The sequence below is a fragment of the Lontra canadensis genome, unplaced genomic scaffold, assembly GCF_010015895.1.
Source record: "Lontra canadensis isolate GAN:19392208 unplaced genomic scaffold, GSC_riverotter_1.0 scaffold127, whole genome shotgun sequence".
Lineage (NCBI taxonomy): Eukaryota > Metazoa > Chordata > Mammalia > Carnivora > Mustelidae > Lontra > Lontra canadensis.
Genome location: NW_022631121.1, coordinates 2,210,517 through 2,236,165, shown reverse-complemented (window position 1 = coordinate 2,236,165; position 25,649 = coordinate 2,210,517). Strand labels below are relative to the sequence as shown.

General features: G+C 39.0%; 1 protein-coding gene across 2 annotated transcripts in view; it reads right to left on the bottom strand.

The window, feature by feature from the left end:
• Positions 1 to 25,649, bottom strand: part of POLA1 (DNA polymerase alpha 1, catalytic subunit) — a 302,148-nt gene that overhangs the window by 149,149 nt on the left and 127,350 nt on the right. For both annotated transcript variants that reach the window (XM_032842292.1, XM_032842293.1), the window contains exons 31-34: positions 21,564 to 21,695; positions 16,573 to 16,747; positions 1,838 to 2,016; positions 1 to 131 (exon numbers count right to left, since the gene is read on the bottom strand). The exon at positions 1 to 131 is cut by the window's left edge and continues 1 nt beyond it. In XM_032842292.1, the coding sequence (XP_032698183.1) occupies positions 1 to 131; positions 1,838 to 2,016; positions 16,573 to 16,747; positions 21,564 to 21,695 (617 nt within the window). The remainder of the gene's footprint in view (positions 132 to 1,837; positions 2,017 to 16,572; positions 16,748 to 21,563; positions 21,696 to 25,649) is intronic.

Below are 25,649 nucleotides of genomic sequence, written 5' to 3'. Positions count from 1 at the left end.
TCATAGTATTTTTTAATGCAACGTCTCATGTCCATGATCAATTTGTTGCTCATCTGTACCACAAAGGTCAAAGGTGAAGTCTTACAATCAATATTACTACAGCGATACAAGCTGGGCTCCATATCAGTTCCCTACAGAAGTCAGAAGAGACAAATACACAAAAGGTTACTGCAAGGCTAGAAAAGGTTTTTTTGTGCTTAAAAACTAACATCCTGTCCTGGTGTGCAATATTCTTAATTCATTTTATTAGTGAGCTTTTAACCCTGTTTTTTTCAACAACTGTCCTCTCAAAGATCCCCTTAGTCACACGAACCTCCTGCCTTGTTGCCACCATAATAATGGAGTTCAAGTTGAAGGGAAAACCCTGAAATCACTTCTGTTTTTACATTCAATATATGACAGACTTTATGGATAAAATAATTTTCCCTCTGAAAACTACTGGAAATAAACATTCTTCTTAGAGATATGAATCTAAATTTTGAATTCTTACTTTTTCATTCCAAACTTGAAGACAGAGCAAGCGCACTAATGACATTAGTTTCCTTTCATATTGGCAACTTAATTTGAAGATTAAAGCCTAAAACTTAAGCACTGCACCAAAAAGCAAGCGCTTACTGCCTCCTTAGAAAATCTAAGATTTCTGTAATCCTCCCTCTCCACCACCCCCAAATGAAAATTATTTAGGGAAGGGAAGGCAAGAGTGAAATTTGAAAGAATTAACTATTAGTAGTTGGAAAAAAACCTCTTGTTTTGTTTTGTTTTAAGCAAAAACAAAGCAAATAGAATATATAGGAAAACTGTTGGGGTTTCTGGAGCATTTGTTTTCCTTCTTGATACTTAAACATCTTGGTTTCCTGCTCCAATCTGGTACATAACCCTACCCGCCACGCTAAGCAATTCCAGGTGGAAGAGATTTCAGAGCTTGACATCGGCTCTTCCACAGTTAGCCCATCTGCAAGTCGTCAAGCCTCCATGCAATTAACTATCTTATTTACAGCTGTAATGAAGCAAAACTCAAGGATTTAGCAAGTATTGCTGATCTGTGTCTGCCTCTTCCTTGCACTTGCTTCCAAAGACTGCTTTGTTTTGATTCAAAAAAATGCAAAACATCTGCTGTTTGTCCAAATTAACTTAAAATAATTACTTTTAATTTAGATAAAGGATGTATTTTCTTACAGTTTCAAGGTTTTACACAGTTCTGCTGCCTACTCATTTGCCAATGGCTAGTACATGTACAACACTGCAGTTGAATCAAGTAGATTGGCTAAGTTTCAAGTTCTGATCCAAGGTCAATGATACATTTTTTGGCAGTACTTCTTGAGAGGAATGTCTCCCTGTGACTTTTTTAATGTCTGACATGCAAAAACAGCAGAAAAGATAATCAGAGTACCTTTGTCAAAAAGGAGGCAAATGGGATATGTAAAGATAAACAAAAACTTTCCAAAAACACTTAGTTCCCATTAACTTGATTTAAGATAAAGGCAAATATTGCTCTAAGTCTTAATAAATTGGGGCTGGGAATGGGGAAATACAAGTTACTAATTAAGGAATTACAATAAAAAATACTTTAAGGTACTTTAGAATTTTTAAGAGATTCCATTTGAAAACCAAGGCCAAGCAACCACTCTAGGAAGCCAAAAACAATATTCAAGCACAGCGTACTCAGAGTTTTCAAGCAGAAATGAAGTCCTGAAGGTAGAATTCACATGATGCTAAAATTCTTTAAACACGTGTAAGCAACATTTTCCTCCCTTTTTACACATACAGTGGGAGAGGAAAGGCCTCGACGCTAGTTGGCTAACAAAATAAAGAAAAGAAACAAAAAGAAACAACTAACCGAACCATCTAAGACACTGTCGTAAATATTCTCTGTTCCACATGTGGGGCATGGGCACTTGAATTTTTCACAGTCCCTGTATTTCTCCTCATCAGTGAGCTGTGCTGGGCCACCAAGTAGGGCATCATTCTCCTCATCCTTATGATAATGATGAACTCTAAACTGGGTGGGGTCGAGTCCTATTAATGTAAAAGAAAAAACAAATTGAGAGGTACAATTATTTGAATTCCCGTACACAAAAAAGACCCCAAAGAAGAAAGCCCACAAAGGAACGATTTTAAATTCATGCACACACACACATAACCATCTGAACTCAAGATAAAGGCTCACATCACATGGACAACTGACTTCTCCTTTTACAAAAGATCACTTTATTAAATAAAACAAGGAAACAGCACTAATGCACTAATGTAATGCAGATATGCCCCCAGATGTTTGGGTTCAGAAGTAACTACTTCTATAGGATGGTTTTATTATCTTCTTACAGTTACAGTGAGAATCTCAAATAAATGTGCAGTATTAAGAAATCTCTTAAAAATCAAAGTTTCACTATTAAAACTGAAAATAGAGAATAAAAATCCCATTAAAGAAAATAAGTTCAACGCTATTACAACTCCTTCAAGTGCAGATACAACTGCTAACCCTGATTTCAATGCAGTGGTCGATTCCATCTTGGCTCAGTAGTTAACAGCATGTAGGGTGCAATCTAATTCAGTGGTTAAAATTCAGTAGCAGCATCTGAGACAAAACGCGACATGGTTTTTTGGTGTTCTGAATTCAGAAATTTAAAATATGTGCAAAAACAATAGATCTACAGATTCTGTTGGCCAAAACATTCCCGATAATCTTGAAACGAAATATACTGTCCATATTTCAATCAAAATGACACAAGAAATCAATCAATGCACTGACTGAGGTAGTTTATGCTACCTCGTTTCCACAAACTATTTAAAGAAACATTTTTAGGCCAGCCAATTTTATTTACCTTTAGTCAAAGCCTATCTGTCAAAATATACCATTTGAATTTACATGTAAAGGTAATTAATACACACAGTATCTCAAAACACTTCCTTGAAATAACCCTTTAGCAATCCCTAAGAATTCTAGGCTTTTTAGAAATCTAAGGAAAGCTATCATATTTATTATAGCATAAAGGTAAATAAGCAATATAAAAGTCATTGACCAAAAAATTCAAATACCAAAAATATCTGAAAACTGTTTTAACTCTAACAATAGCTGCATAGGTAGATAATCAAACAGATGTATTCAGAACTCAGTGGCAAGATCCTAAATCATATTTGGTCAATTTTCAAGTGACATCTACACTTGAGGCTGACTGACACGGTGGAAAGGTGCTGAACAAAGGACAAAAAGCCAGAGACTATGAGTCTCAATTTTCTCACCTACGAAATGGAGGTAGTGTCACCGACCAGGCACTTTTGAAGTTTAAATCAGACATTAGAGGACGAGCCTCTTTCAGTGCTGCCCAGCATGTGATAAGCATGCGATAAATAAAGTATGAGTGAAAAAATAAAATAGTAGATGAACATCATTTAATCTAGACTATATTCACTCGATTATGCATTTGAAAAAATATACGGAACTCATGTTCAGACTGCAGAGCAAGTTAATAGCTGCTCTTTGTAGGAATTAATTGAAATAAGCATTTCCTAACCTGATCATACAATAAAAACAAAAAGTACACATTAAAAACAAATGGAAAAACATTCTTGTTTAGTGACATAGATTACTGTAAATGAGGTTGCTTGGCCCCAAGACGCACTATACATTTTTATTTTACAAATAACCTATCCCCTAAGAGAAACAGCAAATTAGTGAAGAGTGTGGGAATATCTACCTTCCCATTTAAAGACAAAGAGAGGCAAAGAAAATGAGTGAGAAAGGCCACATTGGTGAATGAGACCATTTCTTCTCAGTAGTGAAGGGTAACAGTTGCAAATTCCCGAAACAATTTGTGAGTCCAGCTGCATTCACATAATGTCTTGCTTCATCAATAATTATGAAAAAGAACTTCACCTTTTCTCTGATGGTACGATTATTCATCAATTTCTCAGACCAATACTATTCAAAAAGTAAGGAAAAAGAACAACAGTAAGCAAAGGTTTTCTCCACAGTAGCCTTCTTTCATATTCCAAAAATGCAGGAATGAAACAACACTGGTTCTGCACATACCCAGAAAGGGCCAACCTGCAGCAGGGAAGCAATGAAGGCTCTCTCTAGGCCACCCTCCCAGCCTCCGCCTATTTAGTGGACCTGAGGCCACAGGGGAGCCTGCCTGCTGAGTAAGCCAAAAATGGACAAGGGCCTTCTTTCTGCTTATGGGGAAATACCCAACAAGTGGCCTAAAGTCATGAAAAAAATCAGGCCTTATGAAATCTCTAATGTCCAATTTCACAAACAACCCTTATCTTCCCGTGGCAGTAACAAAGCCAAGTGGCGCAGCAGGTTACTTCAGATTGATTATCATGCTGAATTTTTTAAAGAGAAGGGGTTTCATCTCCGCATTCTTGGTCATAGATCAATGATAAACTTTATAAAGGGAGGGGACACTGTAGTTACCGTAAAATATTGGGTATATAATGATCCCTCTACAAGTTACTTACATAAAAATGTCATAGAAAGGTAATTTTGTTGGGAGGACAATTATAAGTCCAACAGGCAAATCAAAGAGGGTTAAATTAAATCTTTTTATGAAAACATATAATGTCATGTTAAAAAATAAGGATTACTGCTGCTGTATTCTTTCTTTAAAAAGGTCAAAATCTAGGCTTAAACAAGCCCCAAATTTACTCAACATAGGAACTAATGTTTCCAAATCCTCACGGAATTGGCAACAAGCAGCTTATTTCAAAGTTTCGGGAGAACTTAAAAGTTTTACTGTTTATACTATAACTCATTAAGGCCGGAGTGAGACAGGGAAAAAAAGTATCTGGTGCTGCCACCTAGAGGTAGATTCTAAATTTTAAAATGTGCAAAATAGAGCGGCTACATGGGACTGCATTTGTAATTATCCCTCCAAAATTAAACACTGTTATTGGAAAAGACATTAAAGCAAAATGTTAATGATCAAAGGTGTCATATATACTGTGTAATCAATATTAAACTGCTCACCATACAGTAAGTAATCATATTCATCTTTTGAGGAAGACACGCAAAACTGAATTCCAAATTCCGTATTTCTTCTGAGAGCTTTCTCTGAACAACTCACTTAAAGAAACAAATTTTATGCCCTATTTGAGAAAAGGAACTTCCATTTTTATTAGCCTGGCTTTGACAGGTAACTTCACTCATTTGGTCCAGTACAGAATAAAGGAAAGAGTAGTCTACTTGGGTCTCACAGTAGTTATCTGGGGGAAGAGGAGCCGTGGTTCTCCCTGCAGTAAGCAGAAATGATGTGTGCTTTAATTCAATCCTGTGACTTGCAGGGATACAGTCACACCATTTTGGGGGGAGCTGGGGCAAAATGGGGGGGCAGAAAGGAAAGTGAAATGAGATTAAAATATTGTCATTTATAATTAGAAAATTTATAGGATCTCACATCATTTTGGCAACAAGATCAAAGCTCTCATGTTTCAAAAAGTATTTATAGAAAGTAATATCATAGGCATTGGGGTGGATGAGCTCAGCAGTACTGTTTTTTTACTTAAGATCACCAGATATTTAGCTACATGTGACATGTAGCGCAAAATTAATTTTTCTACATTGTACTTCATAATATTGTAAGCTATGCCTGTTCTTTGAATGTTCACCTGTGCCCATTTCCAAGGATTATTTAAACTGTTCTGAATTCAAGGCATTCAGTTGAGAGGCTGAGGCACTGGACCAAGTAATTTTCTTTCAAAGGACAAGATCTCTATTACTGCAAATGCAAATAACTATGGTAAGGCCAATTACATATGTCCGTACAAGTGGGGAAGAGGGAAAAAATCCATTAGAATGAAATTCCAAATGAGCAAAGAGAGAAACTGATATCCCCAAGCAGTTGTTTGTAATAATTACTTAAGCTACTATGCTAGGTAAAAGAATATTACTGTGAATTTTTTTTTCTAAAAATTTCTTCTAGGAAACAAATCATTTGTATTTTGCATGAATCCAGGTTTTAATGTGCCTGGACTTCTTAGAGAACAATATACAAACTGAGTAGTATGATTAAAGAAAAAATACTTAACAAATTTTTAAAAGGTTAGTGCTACATCCATATAAAGTCTTGTACAATAGTTTTCATAGCAGCTTTATTGATAATAACCAGAAATTGTAAACAATCCAGATGTCCCCCCAACAGGAAAATGAAGAGAATAAACTGGTGAAATCTCCCGTGGAGTACTACTCACTAAAGAAAAAGAATGGCCACGGATAAATGGCACAAGGTGGACAAATCTCACAAATACCATGCTAAGTGAAAGAAGCTGAACATAAAAGCACACACTGTAGGAAATTACTCATATAAAATTCCGGAATAGGCAAAACTAATCTATGGTCAGAGACGTAAGATGAGTGATTTCTTTTGTGAGAAGGATGCTGACTGAGAAGGAAAAAAATAGGAATGCTCTGGGTGATGGAAAAGTTCTGTTTTGATAAACAGAATATAAGACACTCTTAAGATAGCAGCATTTCGTTGCATGTAAATTATACTTGAAAAAAAACATACCAAATAGAAGATGCTTGTGATACACATATCCAAAGGAGGCATGTTTAGAATATCTAAGGAATGCCTGCCAATCAACAAGAAAAAGACAACCCAATAGAAAAGTACACCAAGATTTCACCAGGCACATCACAAAAGGAGATACTCAAATGGCCAATAAAGGATGTGAACCGATGCCCAACTTCATTTGTCATCAAAGAAATACAAATTAAAATCCCAATGTTATGCCACCACATTAAAGGAAGACGACACAAAACACCAAGGGTTGCTAAGAATGTGGAGTACAATGTATAAATCAGTTGAACCACTTTGGAAAGTCAGGAGTATCTACTAAAGCTAACACACATGTGCCCCGGGACCCAGCAATTCTCCTAAGTATATACGCAACAGAAATACATGCAACTGTCCAAGAGAAGACAGGTGCAAGAATGCTCAAAACAGCACTATTCCTAATCACACAAATGTGGAAACAACCCCCAGGTGCACCTACACTAGACAGTCATCAAGTGTGGTACAGTCACACAGTGAAATACTACACAGAAATGAAGGACAACCACCGGATGAATCTAACAAATGTAACACAAATCAAAGTAGCCAGACACAAAGAGCAAAGACACAATTTATATCATGTTCAAAAATAAGCAAACCTGGGGCGCCTGGGTGGCTCAGTGGGTTAAGCCTCTGCCTTCCGCTCAGGTCATGGTCCCAGAGTCCTGGGATCGAGCCCTGCATCGGGCTCTCTGCTCAGCAGGGAGTCTGCTTCCCCCTCTCTCTCTGCCTGCCTCTCTGCCTACTTGTGATCTCTGTCAAATAAATAAATAAAATCTTAAAAAAAAAAAAGAAAAAGAAAACCTCACCTACGATGTCAGGAATCAGGCCTGTAATTTTCTGGGGTGAGTAGAGGACAGTTTCTAGGAGGTGGCATGAGGGGGTTTATGGGGATGTAGTAATGATACAGGTTTCTTTTTTTTTTAAGATTTTATTTATTTATTTGACAGACAGAGATCACAAGTAGGCAGAGAGGCAGGCATAGAGAGAGGAGGAAGCAGGCTCCCCGCTGAGAAGAGAGCCCGATGTGGGGCTTGATCCCAGGACCCTGGGATCATGACCTGAGCCGAAGACAGAGGCTTTAACCCACTGAGCCACCCAGGCGCCCCATGATACCGGTTTCTTGAGCTCAGGGCTGACTACACTGGTATGTGTTTACTTTGTGAAAATTTTTCAAGCTGTTCAGTTAGGTTTTGTGTGCTTTTTCCAAATGTATATTATACCACCAGAAAATGCAGGTTGAAAAAAAGTGAGAAAATGAGTACTAAATATTTATGATATACCTGTGAGGTTGTGTCCAAATGTGTTTGACTCTAGCCATACGTTATGCACCTCCTCACAGATGTGCACACCATCACCCAGGAAGCATTATTAGCAAAAACTAAAAGAAAATGAACTGAAATACAGTTAAGTCATTAGCTCTAACCACCCCTTCACAAGAAAGAGAGGAACATGTTAAAACATACCAGTAGGATGCAACTGGCAGACTCCAGAATAAGGGAAATTGTATAGGATACCACCACCTCCCCTCAGCCCCAGTTTCTTAACAAGTAAATTGGAAGGATGAATTTAAAGAGAGAAGATTAACTATTATATGGAAGCAGATTAGATTCTAATCCAAACAGGGAGCTTTTTAAAAGAAGTGCACCCTTAATACAACCAGGGAATATGAACGCTTATTAGATATTTGATGAGATGGAGTAATTTTTTTTTTTACTAGTGATGAAAATACTGTAGTTATGCTGGAAGGGGGGGGGAATCCTTGTCTTTCAGAATTGTAAAATGCAGTATTTATAGGTAAAATTATTCGGTATCTAGGTTTCAGCTCAAAATAATCAGAGCAGGTGGAAAAGAGGAATACGATTTGTCCACAGTTGCAGACTGCTGAAGCTGGGTCATGAGCACCTGGGGACTTCTTATGCAATTCTCTCTACTACTGCACGTTTAGAATTTTCCCTAATAAAACATTTTAGGAATACTGTAGATCCAATTTCAAAATAAACAAGTGACTATACAAGTGGCAAACACCTGAAACTGCCTTTCATGGCAAAAATAAACCTCTCCATAACACAAACGGAAAACTTCTGAGTATTTAAAAAAAATAATATCCAAACCTTAGAGTTAAATAAACTCCCAAGATTTTTACTGTCCTTCAGAAGGCAACTCCCAAAATGACAGGAAAAAAAATCCTAACGTGCAGCTACCCTCATGACCTTACACAATTGTTTTAATGCCCTTGATGATAGCTATTTTGGGGGGGGGTCTTTTTAAAATTAACATATAATTATTATTTGCTTCAGGGGTACAGGTCTGTGAATCATCAGTCTTACACAATTCACAGCACTCACCATAGCACATACCCTCCCCAATGTCCATAACCCAGCCGCCCTCTCCCTACCCCCAACCCCCCAGCAATCCGCAGTTTGTTTCCTGAGATTAAGATTCTCTTACGGTTGGTCTCCCTCCCCAGTCCCATCTGGTTTCATTTTTTCCCCTTCCTACCCCCAATGATCCCCCGCCCTGCCTCTCAAATTCCTCATATCAGAGAGATCTTATGATAACTGTTTCTCTGCTTGACTTATTTTGGTTAGCATAATTCCCTCTAGTTCCATCCATGTCGTTGCAAATGGCAAGATTTCAATTTTTTGATGGCTGCACAGTATTCCATTGTGTATATATACCACTTAGGTAGCTCTAAACGTGAACTTTAACTTAATGAAATATATACCTCTGGGCAGGAAAAAACTTGGGAAGTATTTTCGTTCCGAATTTTAAACCTGAGTGAGGATGGTAAGTGTATGCTGAAAAAATACTTGGAAAATAAAATAGCACAAAGTAATAGACCAAGGATTGCTGCTCTTACAACAAAGTCCTCTTCTTCCCAGCCATGTTGGTAAATATGTGGGGGGGGGAGGGGGCAGCCGGGCTGGAAGTCCCTAGACACTTTTTATTTTTTAAAAAAATATTTTATTTATTTATTTATTTATTTATTTGACAGAGACAGAGAGAGAGAGCATAAGTAGGCAGAGAGGCAGGGAGAGGGAGAAGCAGGCTTCCTGTAGAGCAAGGAGCCCAATGTGGGGCTATATCCCAAGACCCTGGATTGTGAACTAAGCTGAAAGCAGACACTTAACCAACTGAGCCACCCAGGCACCCCAACACATCTTTTTAGAAGTTAGTAACTGTTTAACCATTTTTTCTTTCGATTTTGTAAAAACTGTCTTATTTTTAATAAGAATATCACTTTTTCAAGAAGGAAGCTATAATTCACCACCTTCACCTTTTCTGGGCTTATTCATACATATATATTTAACACAGTTTTAATCTGCATACAATGCTGTGTTCAGCTATTTTCATTTATTATGTCTTGCCCATTTTTCTATAGGCTACACAGTGTTAGTAAGTGCCATTTTGGTATACTTAATTAAGATGATGCATCTTTATAACGCACTGAGCCACCCAGGTGCCCGATGATGCATCTTTTTAAAAAACTTGATCTACAGGGCGCCTGGGTGGCTCAGTTGGTTAAGTGCTAAAGCCATGATCCTGGAGTCCTGGGATTGAGTCCCATAGGGCTCCTTGCTTAACAGGGAGTCTGCTTCTCCCTCTGCTCCCCCCTGCCACAATGCTCTCTCTCTCCCTCTCCCTCTCTGAAATAAATAAATAAAATCTTTTAATAAATTTGACCTATAGTTACTAGTGCTACACCATATACTTGAAAGTTCCGGACAGTACACCTTAAGCATTCTCACCATAGTGAAAAAAGTTAACTATGGCAACTACCTGAGGTGATAGATGTGTTAATGCTCTTGATCTTGGTAATCATTCTACAATGTATATGTATATAAAATCATCGCTTTGTACACTTTGAATATATTTAATTATATTTGTTAATTATTTCTCAATGAAGTTAAAATTTTTTAAAAATTGATCTAACTTATAAATGACAGAAATTCCCATTTTTTCCTGGAAATTCCAAGTGTTACAAAACCAGGACAGTATTAGTCCCAGTGATTATCCTAAACATGTCCCAGCTTGGCTCAAAGTCTCCAGGGTCTCTTGCCTGACTTAGGTGAGCAGTGCCACTGCAGGCCCTTATGTGCCACATGGAGTGGCTGAGATGGCCTGGGTCACCAGCGTGGAGGTTGGGGCCCCGGCCATTCAGCAATGGGCTAGAAGAACTAATGAAAGGTGGGAACAGGCAACCATTCCCAAGGCCACATTGGCTTCTTCAAAGTGCATTCCCATAATGCCCCAAATCCCAACACCTTCATAAACTCTTCCCTGGTGGCCCCAGCCACAAGTGGTCTCTGCTTCCCCTGAGTACCTGAAATCCTCTATTTTACCTCTTTTGGGACATGAACTGTACTGTCCACTAGACTTCCCCACAACAGTGAAATCGACTAAATGGACTGGGCTGTAATTTGAGTGAAGGAGCCATGGCTTACTCATCTTCATCGCCCTCACAGTGCCCATTATGACGCTGAGCACAGCAGGTCTTCAACATTAATCTATTCAATGAATGCAGAAGTAGGCTGGGAGTGTGATCCATTTGATGATGTGAATGGAATGGCACTCCATCCTGGAAGAGATGGTTCTTATCAGCTGACAAGATAATATCCTGTTTTGCATCTGGTGTGATCTTACTTTTAAAATTTTATTAATTATGGCATAGAAAATATTTAAGGTTTGCAAATGATGGTCATGTGTGTACATTCTTCTAAGAGCTTAACTGTGAAAAAGGCGAGAGTCTTATCACAAAGAAATACCTGAGGCGGCGTGTGCGGGTGCTATCACCCTATTCCCAACCACCTGTGTCTTACCCACCCTCCCCCCAGCTTCTTTTGTAGGTCTGTCTCCCTGGGCCTGCTAAAAGCACCTCCAATACCGCCTGGCCTGCTGTTGCACTTAGTTCTTGGATATTACTGGACCCTGTCTATTGACAAAAAAAAAAAAAGCCTTCTGTAACCCGTATGGTAAGGGACCATTTTTTAAAAAGGGAATCTTTGCTTTCCGATTTAATCCAGGAAGACCCTGGGTTAACCATGTTGTCTTGTGTTAAGCCCTACTTTCAGAGATTAAATTCTAAATTCTCATGTTCTCCCAAAATCCAGTTTCTCAGGACCAGTGAGAAAATTGCCCAGGTAGCCAACCAAGTGCCTGCAATCTACCAGTGACCATGAAGAAATGTACTTGACAGCTATTATACAATCACTGTTCATTGGATGAATTATGTAATTCTAAGTACTGTTATGCATGAAATATAAATTTATTAAAGGATGAAATTCAAGGATGAACTTTAGACTATCCTTATCACTGGCCTGTTTTGCCAGGTACAGAAGACTATTTGGATGCTGAAGCACACTGTGAATATTTCCTCCACAGACGATAAAGAGCTTTCATTAGAACAAGAGAGGAGAAAAAACCCTACGATCTGGAGAACAAAAGCTAAGAGTTCCAAGTTTTAGTGGCCACGTTTCCCATTGGGCTATTGTGTAAGAAGAGTAATACTATATTTTTTTTCCATTCACAGACGGAAAAGAGTAAAATTTTGCTTTATTTAAGCCCAACAGCAATAATCTTACATGGGTTTCAGAAAAATGATACACATTTTACTGTGGGATAATGAGGACCATTAGTTATTAGAGAGAACAAATTATTCTCCTTCAATTCAACACACTTATTCATTCACTTATTTAATAGACTATCCTCTCTCCTTTTCACTAAAATGGCCTTCCCATACAGAACACCTGGCCGTGCAACATGCCACCAGACAGACTTCAGGAGGTGTCTTGATAGGGAGAAAAATAGTCGGAGAATTTCCAAAGTGAAGCCACAGGATAATACCAACACTTGATGCTTGCCTTTCATTTCAAGGAAAGCAGTATAAAAGCAATAGAAAAAGAAAAAGGTAGTTGAAAAATATACTTGTTCTCCACAAAAGAGTCTTAAAAATAAAAAATCATGAACTTAATAATTTTCCTAAATGAAATTATGCCATTATTCCCGATTTCTTTGTACTGACTAAAAGGACAAAGTATCAAACTTCACTGAAGTTTCAACACTGTAATACATTTCATTAGTCAAAGATAAAAACTACATTAAAAGCAAGAGAATTATTTTATGTCTGTGATTAGGCAGTTGGAGGGCTTGTATTTTATGTATACATTTGTACACTTCAACTTATTTAACAGTGTCAGTTCACTAACTGCAGTTTTTTTTTTATATAAAGAAAACAGATTTAGAATTTTAAAAACAAATTACAGTAATTTTATGCCTACAGCTTGCACCTCTTAGAAACCATGTACCCCCTAACACTCCCCTTACTTCCCCACCACTTTCCCACCTCCTCCCTCCTTCTCTCTAAAACCACAGGCTAAGTGAGAACTGGTAACAGGGGCCTCAAATCCTCTAGTGAAGAACAGCCACCACGGTTTTTGACTTGGGGTGGAGGAATAAAGGATGCAGATCACAATGTGGCTCTGGCACAGGGTAGGGAGCCAATGACTGCAAAGCGCTGTCTGGAGACCTTCCACGCTTTCTACAGATCCTTATGGTAACTGGCATTTGCTGTCCTGCAATCCACTAACGTGCACCTCGTATGGGAAAAAAGGGAGAGATAAAGGACTCCAGGATTTTGCACTAATGCCGGTAGATGGGTGGATACTGCCGGTGATGGCAGGAGGTGTAGCAGGAGAAGCGGCCAAATAGGGGAGGAGGGGGATGGCACAGTGAAGACAACTTCACAGGTCCTCAGTGTAAGAACTGCTATCAAGTGGCAAAAGATAAAAATCAGAAAAAGATAAAAAGGTGTGTAGCCGTAACTGCTTGAGAGCTGAAGACACAGATTCTTCCAGGAGCTCTGACTGGCTACCTGGCATCAAGAGCCTACAGGTCGGGGCAGGGGGGAGGGAGCGGTGGCAGAGGGGGACTGGGCAAGACTGCACAAGCATGGACGGCTCCCACTGTGGACTGAGACTGGCCAGTAATAACATGAACCCTCTGAAGACAGGCCTCATGAGGCTACCAGCTTTGAAAATCATTTTTGAAAACTGGTTCTATAAGGCAGCTGCAATTAGGATAAAGTTTGTCCTTAAGCAAGTCAAAATCTGCCCACTGTTTAATTTGTAGTTATCTTAAATCTGACTCTAGAGCCAACAGAATCAGTGTGATCCCCTCTGTGACCAGGGTTGAGCAGGCATCAGGCTACCCCTGGGCAGCCTCCACCACCCTTCCCTCGACTGCTCTTTGGCTCAGACACAAGGCTGTGCTCTTACTTTGACATGTCCCTCGTGAGATGGCGCTTGTTCCATCTACTCCCACTCAGCACTGGGCCACTGGGAAATTTAAAACAGGGAAGTGAAGGGTAGCACTCAGTCTCTAGGCCAGGTTCTTGGTGATGCAAACAGAAAAACTGGGGAGATGTACTCTTTAAAGAAATGGCTCCACTCAGGGGGTTTTGGTGCTTATGCTGGGGGCCAGGGAGGTGGTGGCTACTGGTCCAGGGGGTGCAGTGGGGAGAAGAGGGAATGTAAAGAAAATGAAGCTCCCGCTACTTCACATCCACGCCTGCTTGGGGACCTCTGTTGGAGGCTCTCCGAGCGAAGAACAGGAAGTAGCGTGTTGAGCACATTGGTGAGGAGCACAAGATGTGGAGTCACAGACAGCTGGGTCTCCATCTGACCACAGCCAGCCACTTACGAGCTACGCAACAAGACCAAGTTAGCGATCGTTCTTAGCCTTGGCTTCCTTCCCTGTAAAATGGAATGAATAGAAGGCTGGTGCAAAGATTAAATTAGATAACATATGCAAAGTACTTATTACAGTATCCCACAGAGTAAGCACCCAAGGCAGGGGCAAGAAAAAAGGAGGAAGCTACGAAGTATTGAGCATTTACACTCCCCTCCTCCCAGCTGAGGATGTATAAGCATCATCAAATACAACTCAACTTGGAGAACACATTTTAGGACGATTTGGGTAGCAGAACAGATAATGGTGGGGGTAGGGGAGTCAGGGCTGACAGGCAGGAGCTCAGAAAAATACTCAGCAGGGGCAGGATGGCAAACATGTGACTTATTCATGTGTCCAATCCCAGTCCACACATGCACAGTGAGCACTAACTATGTATAAATGTTTCTTTTTCAATTTTTATTTCAAATTCTAGTTAGTTAACATATAGTGTCATATTGGTTTCAGGAGCAGAATTCAGTGATTCATCGCTTACATACAATACCCAGTGCTCAACACAAGTGTCCTCCTTAGTACCCATCACCCATCTAGCCCATTCCCCACCTACCTCCGTCCATCGACCCTCAGTTCTCTATCACTACAAATCTATTACGGTTTGCTTCCCTCTTTTTTTCCTCCTCTTCCCATATGTTCATCTGTTTTGTTTCTTAAATTCCCCATGAGTATAATCATATGGTATTTGTCTTTCTCTGACTTACTTCGCTCAGCATAATACACTCTAGCTCCATCCATGTCATTGCAAATGGCAAGATTTCATTCTTTTCAATGAAACTATGTACAGATCGTATGGACTGGAGGAGTGTGGACACACGTATGCAGAAGCCTGGCAAGAGAGTGGGAAGTGGCTGCTAACAACACACTGAGTAATCTTTCTGCTCCAGGCCTGCGCTGAGCACTGCACATGCATCATTCTCCTGCTCCCGCAGTGCAACTGCAGTTTACAATTCCAGAAACCAAGGCGTAGATCAAGGTTTAGAGGTTTGCAAAAGCCACAGAGCTTGTGAATAGCAGAACCAGCATATAAGCCCAAGTCCCTATGGTGTCAAAGCCCATGTCTAAGCCAGACATTTTAATGAGAAGAGGGGGAGAATTTTCCATGAAGCAGGGACAGAATAAGCAATGACTTATTTAGGGGATCCCTAAGTACACCGATTAAGAAAGAAGGCTAGAAATACAGGTTTGAGTTCCAAAGTCAGAGTTTGCAACTGCCAGAGTTAAAGACTGTGAGATGTCAGTGGCATGTGGACTTATAGGAAGTGAGGTGCCATCTAACGACTTTATTAGGCAGTATTCTAAAAATATCCATCTTTGCATACAATGGGATAGAGTAGACATCTTAAATCAATGTAACTCTTGACATGCTGGTCATCCAGAAATGAAATCAGAGCAAGTAATGAAATACATTTCTAAGCATGAGATAACTATCTGGTGCCATAGCAAAAAGTTAAAAAAATGCTGAGATTTTAGAGTTGACTAGCACCTCTTGGGATGATGAGAAATTAGGAATCAGCTAATTCCTGGAAGGTAACAGCATGTCTAGTTTTCAAAGAATTTAAAATAAAGCAAGAGTAGGATACTCACAGGGAAATGAATACTAAAAATTAAAATTTTTAATGTTAAAAAAGCTGTGTATTCTCACTTTATACAAAAATACATTTAGAGACAGAGACAAGATAAACCAACCATCACAATACCATCAATCTCCTTATTAATGGAAGTTCACCAATTAAAGGCACAACAATATAAGCTCAGACCCTGTAACTGTGCCTAAAATGTCTTCATTCCTTCTCCTGCCTTCCCTTTCTTCCCTTGGCATTTACTGACTTAGTGCCTACTGTGGGGCAGGCACACGGCTATAGAGGTAGGAAGCATACGGGGCCCACAGTCTATGAAGAGAGGTAGACATTAACCAACCAGCCACAGGGTCGCCTGGGTGGCTCAGTGGGTTAAGGCTCTGCCTTTGGCTCAGGTCATGATCTCAGGGTCCTGGGATGGAGCCCCACATCGGGCTCTCTGTTCAGCAGGGAGCCTGCTTCCCCCTCTCTCTCTGCCTGGCTCTCTGCCTACTTGTGATCTCTCGCTCGCTCTGTCAAATAAATAAATAAAATCTTTAAAAAAAAAAAAACAACCAGTCATAAAAATAAATGCCCATCTATGAACAAAGAAGTGCTCAACACACACCATACCCATAAACAAGGCTCACAACAGGGGAGGGAAGACTGTGGGTGCTGGCAAAGCCAGCTAAAAGCCTATGTGAGCTGGCGGCACTTACCTAACCATGTTGCAATGAGGACAGCATCAATTCCATCTATTGGCTCACAGATCCGAGCCACGACTGGGTGGATCTGCTGAGCCAGGTAGTACTGGGTGTCAATAGTTAAATTGTCCTGTTTCTGTAGCTGCTCAGGTGCATAGGCCCTCTGACCTGCAGTGAGGTTTGACCCATCCTACAAAAGGACATAGTACAGGTAAAGTTGTAGGAAATTCAGTCACACTATAAACATGCTTGCCCCAAAAGAGGGACGATGATTCAAATTTTATATATTCATTCCAAACACCAAAAAGTCCTTTTGACCTATTGGTGAACATTTCATATGTATCTAAGAGTAGAAGGTCAAGGAAAACACGTCACCCACTGTCCAAGAATGTAAATCCAGCATGTGTTGTGTTCTATTTTTTGTTGAAACATGAAACCAACAAGATGGCATGACTAGATTAAATAATTCCACCTGCCATATCACAGAAGCACACTGAAAGACTTGCTAACTACTAGTCTAGTCAGAAAGGTCTTTTAGGAATGATGAGAAAAAACATGGGTGGTCCTTTTAATACAATCCCTTCATGCAAGAATTCTAGTCATAATCTCATCTTAAAGGGCCCCACGGGTCATATTTTTTATGTATTGAAAAGCAAATGAGCAAGGGGAAAGAAAGGGTATGAAACCCACAGAGTAGTAACTTATATACAAGATATAATAGATAGGAATAAAATTAATGAGCTTTCTTGGTGGAGTGGTAATGCTCTAGAAGCAAAATATTTGGCCAGTGGAATGAAGGATATCCCATTTTGTACTGTTTGCACGGTTCTCCTCAAGGAAAGGAAAGGAAGATGGGTTGAAGAGGATCTTTTCAAAGGCTTCCTCTTAATAAAGTTGTGTAATTCTATGTAACTGGTCCATATACAGCCCTGTGGGTGAGGTCACCATCATCTGTGATTCAAAAAAAAGTTATCACACTACTGGGCCAACATCTGACAACTCACTCCACCCTTCTTTCTCTACAACAACAGAACTTAATATTCAGACTAGTCAATTTTGACTATTCACAGTGCTAAGCTGCTCTGCAAAACGGATAGCATGAACCCTATTCTTTCATTCTTGCTATAATCGGCCCCTTCTCAGCTCAGCACCCAGCCCAAAGCAGAGGCTACTCGCACACCGCTATCTTCAGACTGGAGGCAGCGACCTCCTTCTCTGGAAAAGGTCTTGATGGAAACAAACTGGGATGTTTATCAACTAGGTCCTACATGGTCTAGGATATGATGAAATACTTAGAAAGCAAACCGTGGATTAAAAGACTTGTGAAATAATTATTTCAGGAGTTCACAACACAGTAAAAGAAATTAGGCAGAATTAATCACCTTTAATTGTTGCCCTTTGCGAAGTCTGAATTATTAGATGGGAGTAAGATGACAGTCAATGACAAAAAGAGGGTGAAAAATCCCTGGGCAGTGTCTTCACACACTTCAACTATATTCAGACTGACTTCTTTAACTAACGCCTGAAACCTGATCAATTTACATGACTGTTGTTTTTTTTTTAAACTGGTCTGTCCTAGCAATACTGAGGGATGCCCGGGTAGCTCAGTCAGTTGAGCATTTGAATCTTGATTTCAACTTAGGTCATGATCTTAGGGTCAGGAGATTGAGCCCCGCATTGTGCTCTGCACTAGGTATACAGCCTGCTTGAGATTCTCTCTCTGCGCCCCCCCAAAATAAAGATTATATAGCAATGTTAAGTTTACCATTTTGTAATGGTAAATAAAAATCAAATTTATACAAGGGCACCTGGGTGGCTCACTCAGTTAAGTGTCTGCCTTTTGGCTCAGGTCATGATCTCAGTCCTGGGATCGAGTTCCCCGTCAGGTTCCCTGCTAAGTGGGGAGTCTGATTTTCCCTCCCTTTGCCCCTCTCTCCAACTTGTGCTTCCTCGCTCACTCTCTCTCAAATAAATAAAAAATATCTTTGAAGAAAATCAAATTTCTACAGCCAAATTTTTTTAAAAGCATATGAGTTACTTTCCAATATATCATTAGACGATGTTCTCACAGTAAGTCAAGTTTTTTTAAAAAGCAGTGGAAAATTTCTAAGCATATCCTCAGTTAAAAAAGTTTTTATTTTAAATAACCACATGAAGGACCAGTTTTAACACTGACCCAAACATATTTCTTATTGTATTTAAAAAATCTGAGCCCAAACATGACTAAAGTCAAAAGAATTGATAAGACAGGTTTTGCTGTGCTGTGTTGGAAAAACATCCAGGCCATGACATAACATATATCTCTCACAGACCTAATTCTCAAACCTAGCAAGATCCGATGATATATGCAATAATGCATGGTGTACTCCTTTAAAATCAGATTAAGAAGCAATGTTGGTATTCCTTAAAGAGCCTATGTAGTTAATTTGTGAACTTCACAAAGTACATACTTCACAGAGATAACCAGGTGCAGTCAATTCATTCAAAACTATGTCGTTGGGGGTATAGCTCAGTGGTAGAGCATTAGACTGCAAAACTATGTTGTCATCTTTAGTAGGAAACTAATGGAAAAAAGTTAATGGGTGACAAGTGGCCCCCTTAAAACAATTATGTTAAAGGCACACCTTATGCTATTATGTCTAATGAAAGTTACTAATAATAGAGGTTTAAAACTTAACCAACAAGTGGAAGTTGATCTAAGTCTCAGCAAATCACATAGGTTTTACAAGTTGATGGACTACAATGTAAATCTGACACCAAAAACATTACTCTCTGAACTCATCTGAATGTAGAGTCAGAATAAATTATCACTAGAGTACTACAGTCTAAATATAAATTTCAAACAAAACAGAACCTGTCTAGGAAACAGACTATTTGTGGAGGGCAACTTTGCTTAGAGCAGTATTGTTCTTTTCAAAGTGTATCATCATACACTTTCAAAAAAAAATTCTAAAAATATGGCTGTGTTAAAAAAACAGAATAATTTGAGCGCTTAAAAGCAAAAGAGGTAGGGAGCTTTGGCTCACAAATGTGCTCAAAGTGGGCCTGGCCCACTGTTAGGGGACAGAGGCAAATTAAAGTCCTACAGCTTTTCAGAGCACCTGGGTGGCCCAGTGGGTTAAGCCTCTGACTTCAATTCAGGTCATGGTCTCAGGGTCTGGGGATCGAGCCCCGCAGTGGGCTCTCTACTCAGTGGGGAGCCTGCTTCCCCCCTCCCCACCCCACCCCCTCTCTGCCTGCCTCTCTGCCTACTTGGGATCTCACTTTCTCTGTCAGATAAATAAATAAATAAAATCTTTAAAAAAAAAAAGTCCCACAGCTTTTCTTGGTATACAATGAGAAGCATAAACAAAAAGAAACATGAACTATAGTTTTAAGAAGCATGAAAGTTAAGGCCTAGCACCAGTGGAGGGGGAAAATGTTGAAAACACATCAAATTGGATTTATTGTACTGTATCAGCATCAGAAATTTTTGAGCTTTACTAGCTCAATAAGACCTGGGAAAAAGAGATCATAATACCTAATATCTAGACATCAAGGAACATAACCTTGACTTTTAAATCTATCGATCACAGTACCATACATCTCCATTCCAGATTTAGCCAAAACATAATTGTGACTGGATTTCATTATTAGATGTTATTTCATGGAACCTATTTAATTTTTAAAAGCTATATTGCCATCTGCTCCTGTCATTAATAATCTAAGAGCTTTTCCATGTATGTGAAGTCATAAGTGAAAAAAAAGCTAGCCTATTTACCAAAATCTTTATTTGCATAATATGAAAATTGTTTTTTTGAGATGAGACTTGTCAGAGGCAATATGCAAAGCACATTAAGGGCTTGAGCGAGTCAGACATTTATGGAAATATTTTCCTGCAGGAATTGGCTTTCTGTAACAGTTCTTAATCAAGGGTAACCCTAGGAGGGAGACAGAGTCAAGTGCTGATTCCTGTCCATGTACTTAAATCATTTGTTATGTACATCACCCACAGTACCGAGCAGATATTAGCAGAAAATTTTTAAATTCTGAAAAGACTATGATTTAAAAACACATTGATTGTAGTTTGACAAAGATCAATCATAATGCAATGAAATTTAAGGCTTATCTAATTTTTTTACAGTAATAACAAAATGCAATAATTAATTAATTAAAAAGTAAGTCTTATAACACAGATGAATTATGCCTTTTGGTAAGTATACCACACCACAGTAATTTTAAAGAATTTGGATAAAGGCTGTGACTTTTTTTTTCCGCAAAAGGAAGAGATGAGACTTCTCCTTTGTTCCAACTGGAGTTAAGTGCTTTCAAAGAAAAAAAACTGCTCTTGTGTCCTACCCTCTCTCCTCATCCCTGTCAGAGGCATGCTACTCTCCAAAGAAACTGGTTAGTGGTTTAAACCTGTGTTCCAGAAAGGGTAGAGGTTCCTCAGAGGTGCCACACGGAAGAGGCATAAGGCAAGGAGGTGGGTTCTAGGCCCCCCTCCACTTAAAATACAACAAACAAACCGGTGAGATCTTTTGCGTTTTCTTCCTAAGGCATATTTTTGGGGGTCTCGTACCTTTCTCCATATTAACAAGCACTTCACATTTTTCTTAAGTAACTCTCAGAACATAAGCTAGGGAAAATGTATTTACTCTCTTATTCTAAGTATTCATAATGGAATCTGTGGCAAAAGGAATGATAATGGACTACTGCTGGACATATGACCAAATTTACATATATTTTTCACTTAAGTTAATTAAGGGTTGAAACAGTACCTACTGTTATCCTCCTGTCTCACCAAAACAATTTCAGTAAACCAGGACACTAGTCTTAAAGGTTTTATGAAAATTTTAGTAAAATACACCATACCTCTAATGCTTCAAATGTTATAAAACCAACCAGACTAACACATCTCTTTACAACATCAATTATTTGGAAGACCATTAAATAAAACACTGTGGTGATCTGAGTTTTACTTTGGGTTATGGGGTCCAGGAGTCTTATTAACTGCTACAGTTTACCTGACAGATGACATACGACACGGTATCTCCAGCTTTCACCTTTCTGCCTCCTTGAGAATTCATCCAGAGGGCAACATGTACATGAGGTAGGCTTTTTTTATCAGGATAATCCTGGGGATCCTTTGTCAATGCCTAAAAGAGAAAATGAGGAAACCAAAAGCCCCAAACATTAAAATAAAACCCTTCTCACACAGATATACACTAAACACATCTTTCCTAGAATCCTATCTTACACATAAACATAAAAAGGACAAAAGCTGTATATAGAAAACAGTGCCACAGTCTTTAGACATTCCATCCTCAAGGCTCCTCCCTCCTTCATTTACTAATATAACTAGATGCAACTCTAGCAAAAAATAGAAGTTTATGGGCCATGGCACATAATACTTGCATATAAAAAAATTCAGACGATAAAAATTCAGTTTTCTATCAAGTCTTCAGTTTCTCTTAATGCCTACAATTCCCTCACTGAATTAAGTGGTTAGTAAGGACTGATGTAGATAGGCTACTCTGACTTAATGATCTCTTTCTCAAAGGCTCCTCTAGCCTAAATAAATCTCAAAGGTACAAGAAACTGGTGGATTTATTCACACTGTTAATTTAAGTTCTATAAAGGCAGAAAGAACGAGTTTCAAAGAGAAAGTAAGCCCCATGAGCGCAGGGACATATCAGCCTGGCTTGCAGTACTCAGTGCTCAGAATGATTCCTGGTAAACAGCAACAACCAAATGTTGGCAGAATTATTTTGCTCAATCTGCAATAATTCACTAAGTTCAAGCACTGTAAAGTATTGTGAGAGGAGTAAGACAGTCACTGGTCCTAAGTCATCTGCTATTAGTAGATGATTCCTCATTCTGCAAATAAAATCTCTAAAATAAGCCACATGTGCCCTAAGGGTCATGTGAACAGTGTTAGGGAGAGAGTTTAGAGAGGCAAAGATCACTTCCATCCGAGAGCAGAAATCACAGAAGTAAAAAACTTGAGCTGGCATGTGAAGAAAAAGAGGATTTTAAGAAAAGGTGACAGGAGCAAGAACATTCTGGGTGGTGATAAAAGCAAAAGTTAAGCAAGAGGTAACACAAAATACAGTCCATCAGACTGGAACTCAGTATGCACGAAGGGTAGGAGAGAGATATTAGTCTCGTGGTTCATTTCAAAAGACAAGAGGAAGGGCAGGGGGCAGGGTGCCCCACATGACTAGATCACCTCCATGTGGTCTGCAGAACCCTTAGGGTTCCAGATAGCCTTTCAGGGAGTCAAGAGGTCAAAATTATCATCCTGACAATACTGTTTGCATGGGTGATGCAGAAGCAATGCTAAGTAAAAGTTCTCACGTCTCATAAACACGAATCAGGGCAGCCACACCAAACTATGCTACCACTTGTATTCTTTACCACCACACACTCAGAGAGAGAGAGAGAGAGACAGACAGACAGACACACACACACACATGTGCGCGTGCGCCAATTTCACTAAAGAATGCCCTTCATGGAAGAGCAAACATTAGTTTTTTAAGCTCCTGACCCTGAACAGAAAAGGCTAGTATTTTGTGGAATGAAATAAGAAGTACACACAAGACATGTCTACTGTATACTGAAGAATGAAGTTTGCTCGAGAAAAAGCACTTGTGCAACTGTTCTGAGTTACAAGCTGAACTAGCTGCCTTGTTCACAGAACAGAATTCTTCCTTGCAAGCATGACAGGCCAGCTACTGCTATTCAAACGTGAGTTTATGGCAGATGATTTTTTTTCTTTTTAAAAGATTTTATTTACTCATTTCTGAGAGAGAGCACAAGCAGGGGGGAGGGGCAGAGGGATAGGGAGAACCAGACTCCCCACTGAGCAGGGAGCCTGACATGGGGCTCCATCCCAGGAACCTGAGATCATGAACCCAGCTGAAGGCAGACGCTAAACCGACTAAGCCACCCAGGTGCCTCAATGGCAAACAATTTCTCAAAAAAGAACAGAGTGAGCCTGCAACTTCAAGAATAACAAATGCAGTACATACTGCCTATGATAAAATTCAACTTTTCAAGCACAAATTAGAATTGTAGAAAACTTGTTTGCATGTGTGTGAGCTTGACGGCTTCTCAGTACTTAAAGACTTTTCTGATGATATAGGTAGGAATACTTTAAAATGTGATTTTTTATAATGTACAATGAAATGCATCAATATTTGGAAGATCTGTAAAACCCAAGAAACTATCATTTCACAAATGACCAAAGCATATGTCATGCATCAGTAAAATATCTATTCCAAGTACAACACAGACCAACAGACTTTCATGTGAGAGTATGGAAAGTTCACTGATTAGGTTTCAGATTTTCACATTAAAATAATATTTATGAAAATGCCACTTAGATAATACTGGTGTAGAATCAAAGAAGAATATATACAACTATCTAAAAAAAGTCCTGAAATATTTCCTTTTCTAACTATGTATTTGTGTGAAAATGGATTTTCTTCCTATACTTCAACCAAAACCACACATCACGACAGACTGGACACTCAAGAGGATATAAGAATCCAGATGTCTTCTACCAAACTGGACATTATACAGATCTGCAAAATTATAAAATGATGCCACTCCTCTGACTAATTTTTCTTTGTTTTGAAATACATAGTTACTTTTCAAGGAAAAATGTTATTTTTGTAATCACATACTGGGTTTATTGCTATTTTTAAACAAATACATAAATACTTTAAAAGTTCCTGAGTTTTAATTTCTAACAGTAAATATTAACACAGGCCATATAAACAAAAGCTCTTACAGTCCTCAATTATTTTAAGAGTATGCAAGTGTCCTGAGACGAGGAAATGTGGGAACTGCTGGAGAAGAATAAAGCAGGTCCTCCAACACAGCCTCACATACCCATGTCATGTCCACTTTCTAAATCGTACACTCAAGTGCAGGAGAGCACCTAGGAAATGCTCTAATTATCTGACTCTCCTCTAAACTGTTTTACGCAGAGTCTAGATTGACTTGAATGGATAATATTGCAAAAAAACCTTAATCAATAGAACTCTACTTAAAAAAAAATCTTCCTCAACTTACTATACTCCAGAGCAATATTAAGAAATTCTGAATTTCAGGGGGCCTGGGTGGTTCAGTTGGTTAAGCCACCGCCTTTGGCTCAGGTCATGATCCTGGAGTGCCCACATCGGGCACCCTGCTCGGCAGGGAGTCTGTTTCTCCCTCTGACCCTCCCCCTCTATTCTCTCTCTTTCATTGTCTCTCTCTCAAATAAATAAAATCTTTAAAAAATTCTGAATTTCATGTAATATACTTTCCAGTTATTAGATTGGGGCTATTTGAGGATCGTACAAGCTAGTTTTAGAAGGCTTGATTTAAAAAAAATGCTTCCTGGTGGTTCAGGCTCAAGTTAACCAGGGCTATACAAATCAGCTGTGAAGTACTTTGTGTTACTTTATGAAAAATATCTAAGCTAAGATTGCGGTAATTCAGAAAATCACACATGATGTTTTCCAGTTGTTTTTAACAACAAGGACTAAAATCTCCACAAAGGCAAATCTCACCACTTTACTCCCCTACCCTAGGCTAGCCTCCTATTTTCAGTCCCTCCAAGATCACAAAAAATATCCCTAACTACAGATACACAGATATTCTCTCATAAGACCAACCACAACCAGTCGCATATATAGACTCTTCCATTCCACTCTCCTTTGAAAGCGATGAAATGTAAAAACTGAATTGCTCACCAGTTTTAAACACTGCAAATATTCAGACAAATGTTAATCAAGACACATCACCTTTGACATAAATAGCTTGCCATAAACAGACTTAGGAGTAACTATGATATAGATAGTCCTTTCATCAGAATTCACTGCACTTCTGTCAACACTGCAGAAATCCATTTTCTTTATTAAAAAAGAAATATAAAAATATGGGACAGTAAATATCTTTGAAAGACTATTTCCATCTTGTAAAACATGGACCAAGATTTGCTTATTCGATTTTATATCCCAGAATGTAGCACGGTGCACATAAGAAGTACTCCATGTTTGATGAATGGGAAGAGTAGAAAAACAAGTGAATTCTTTTAATATTTACTGAACAACTGTTAT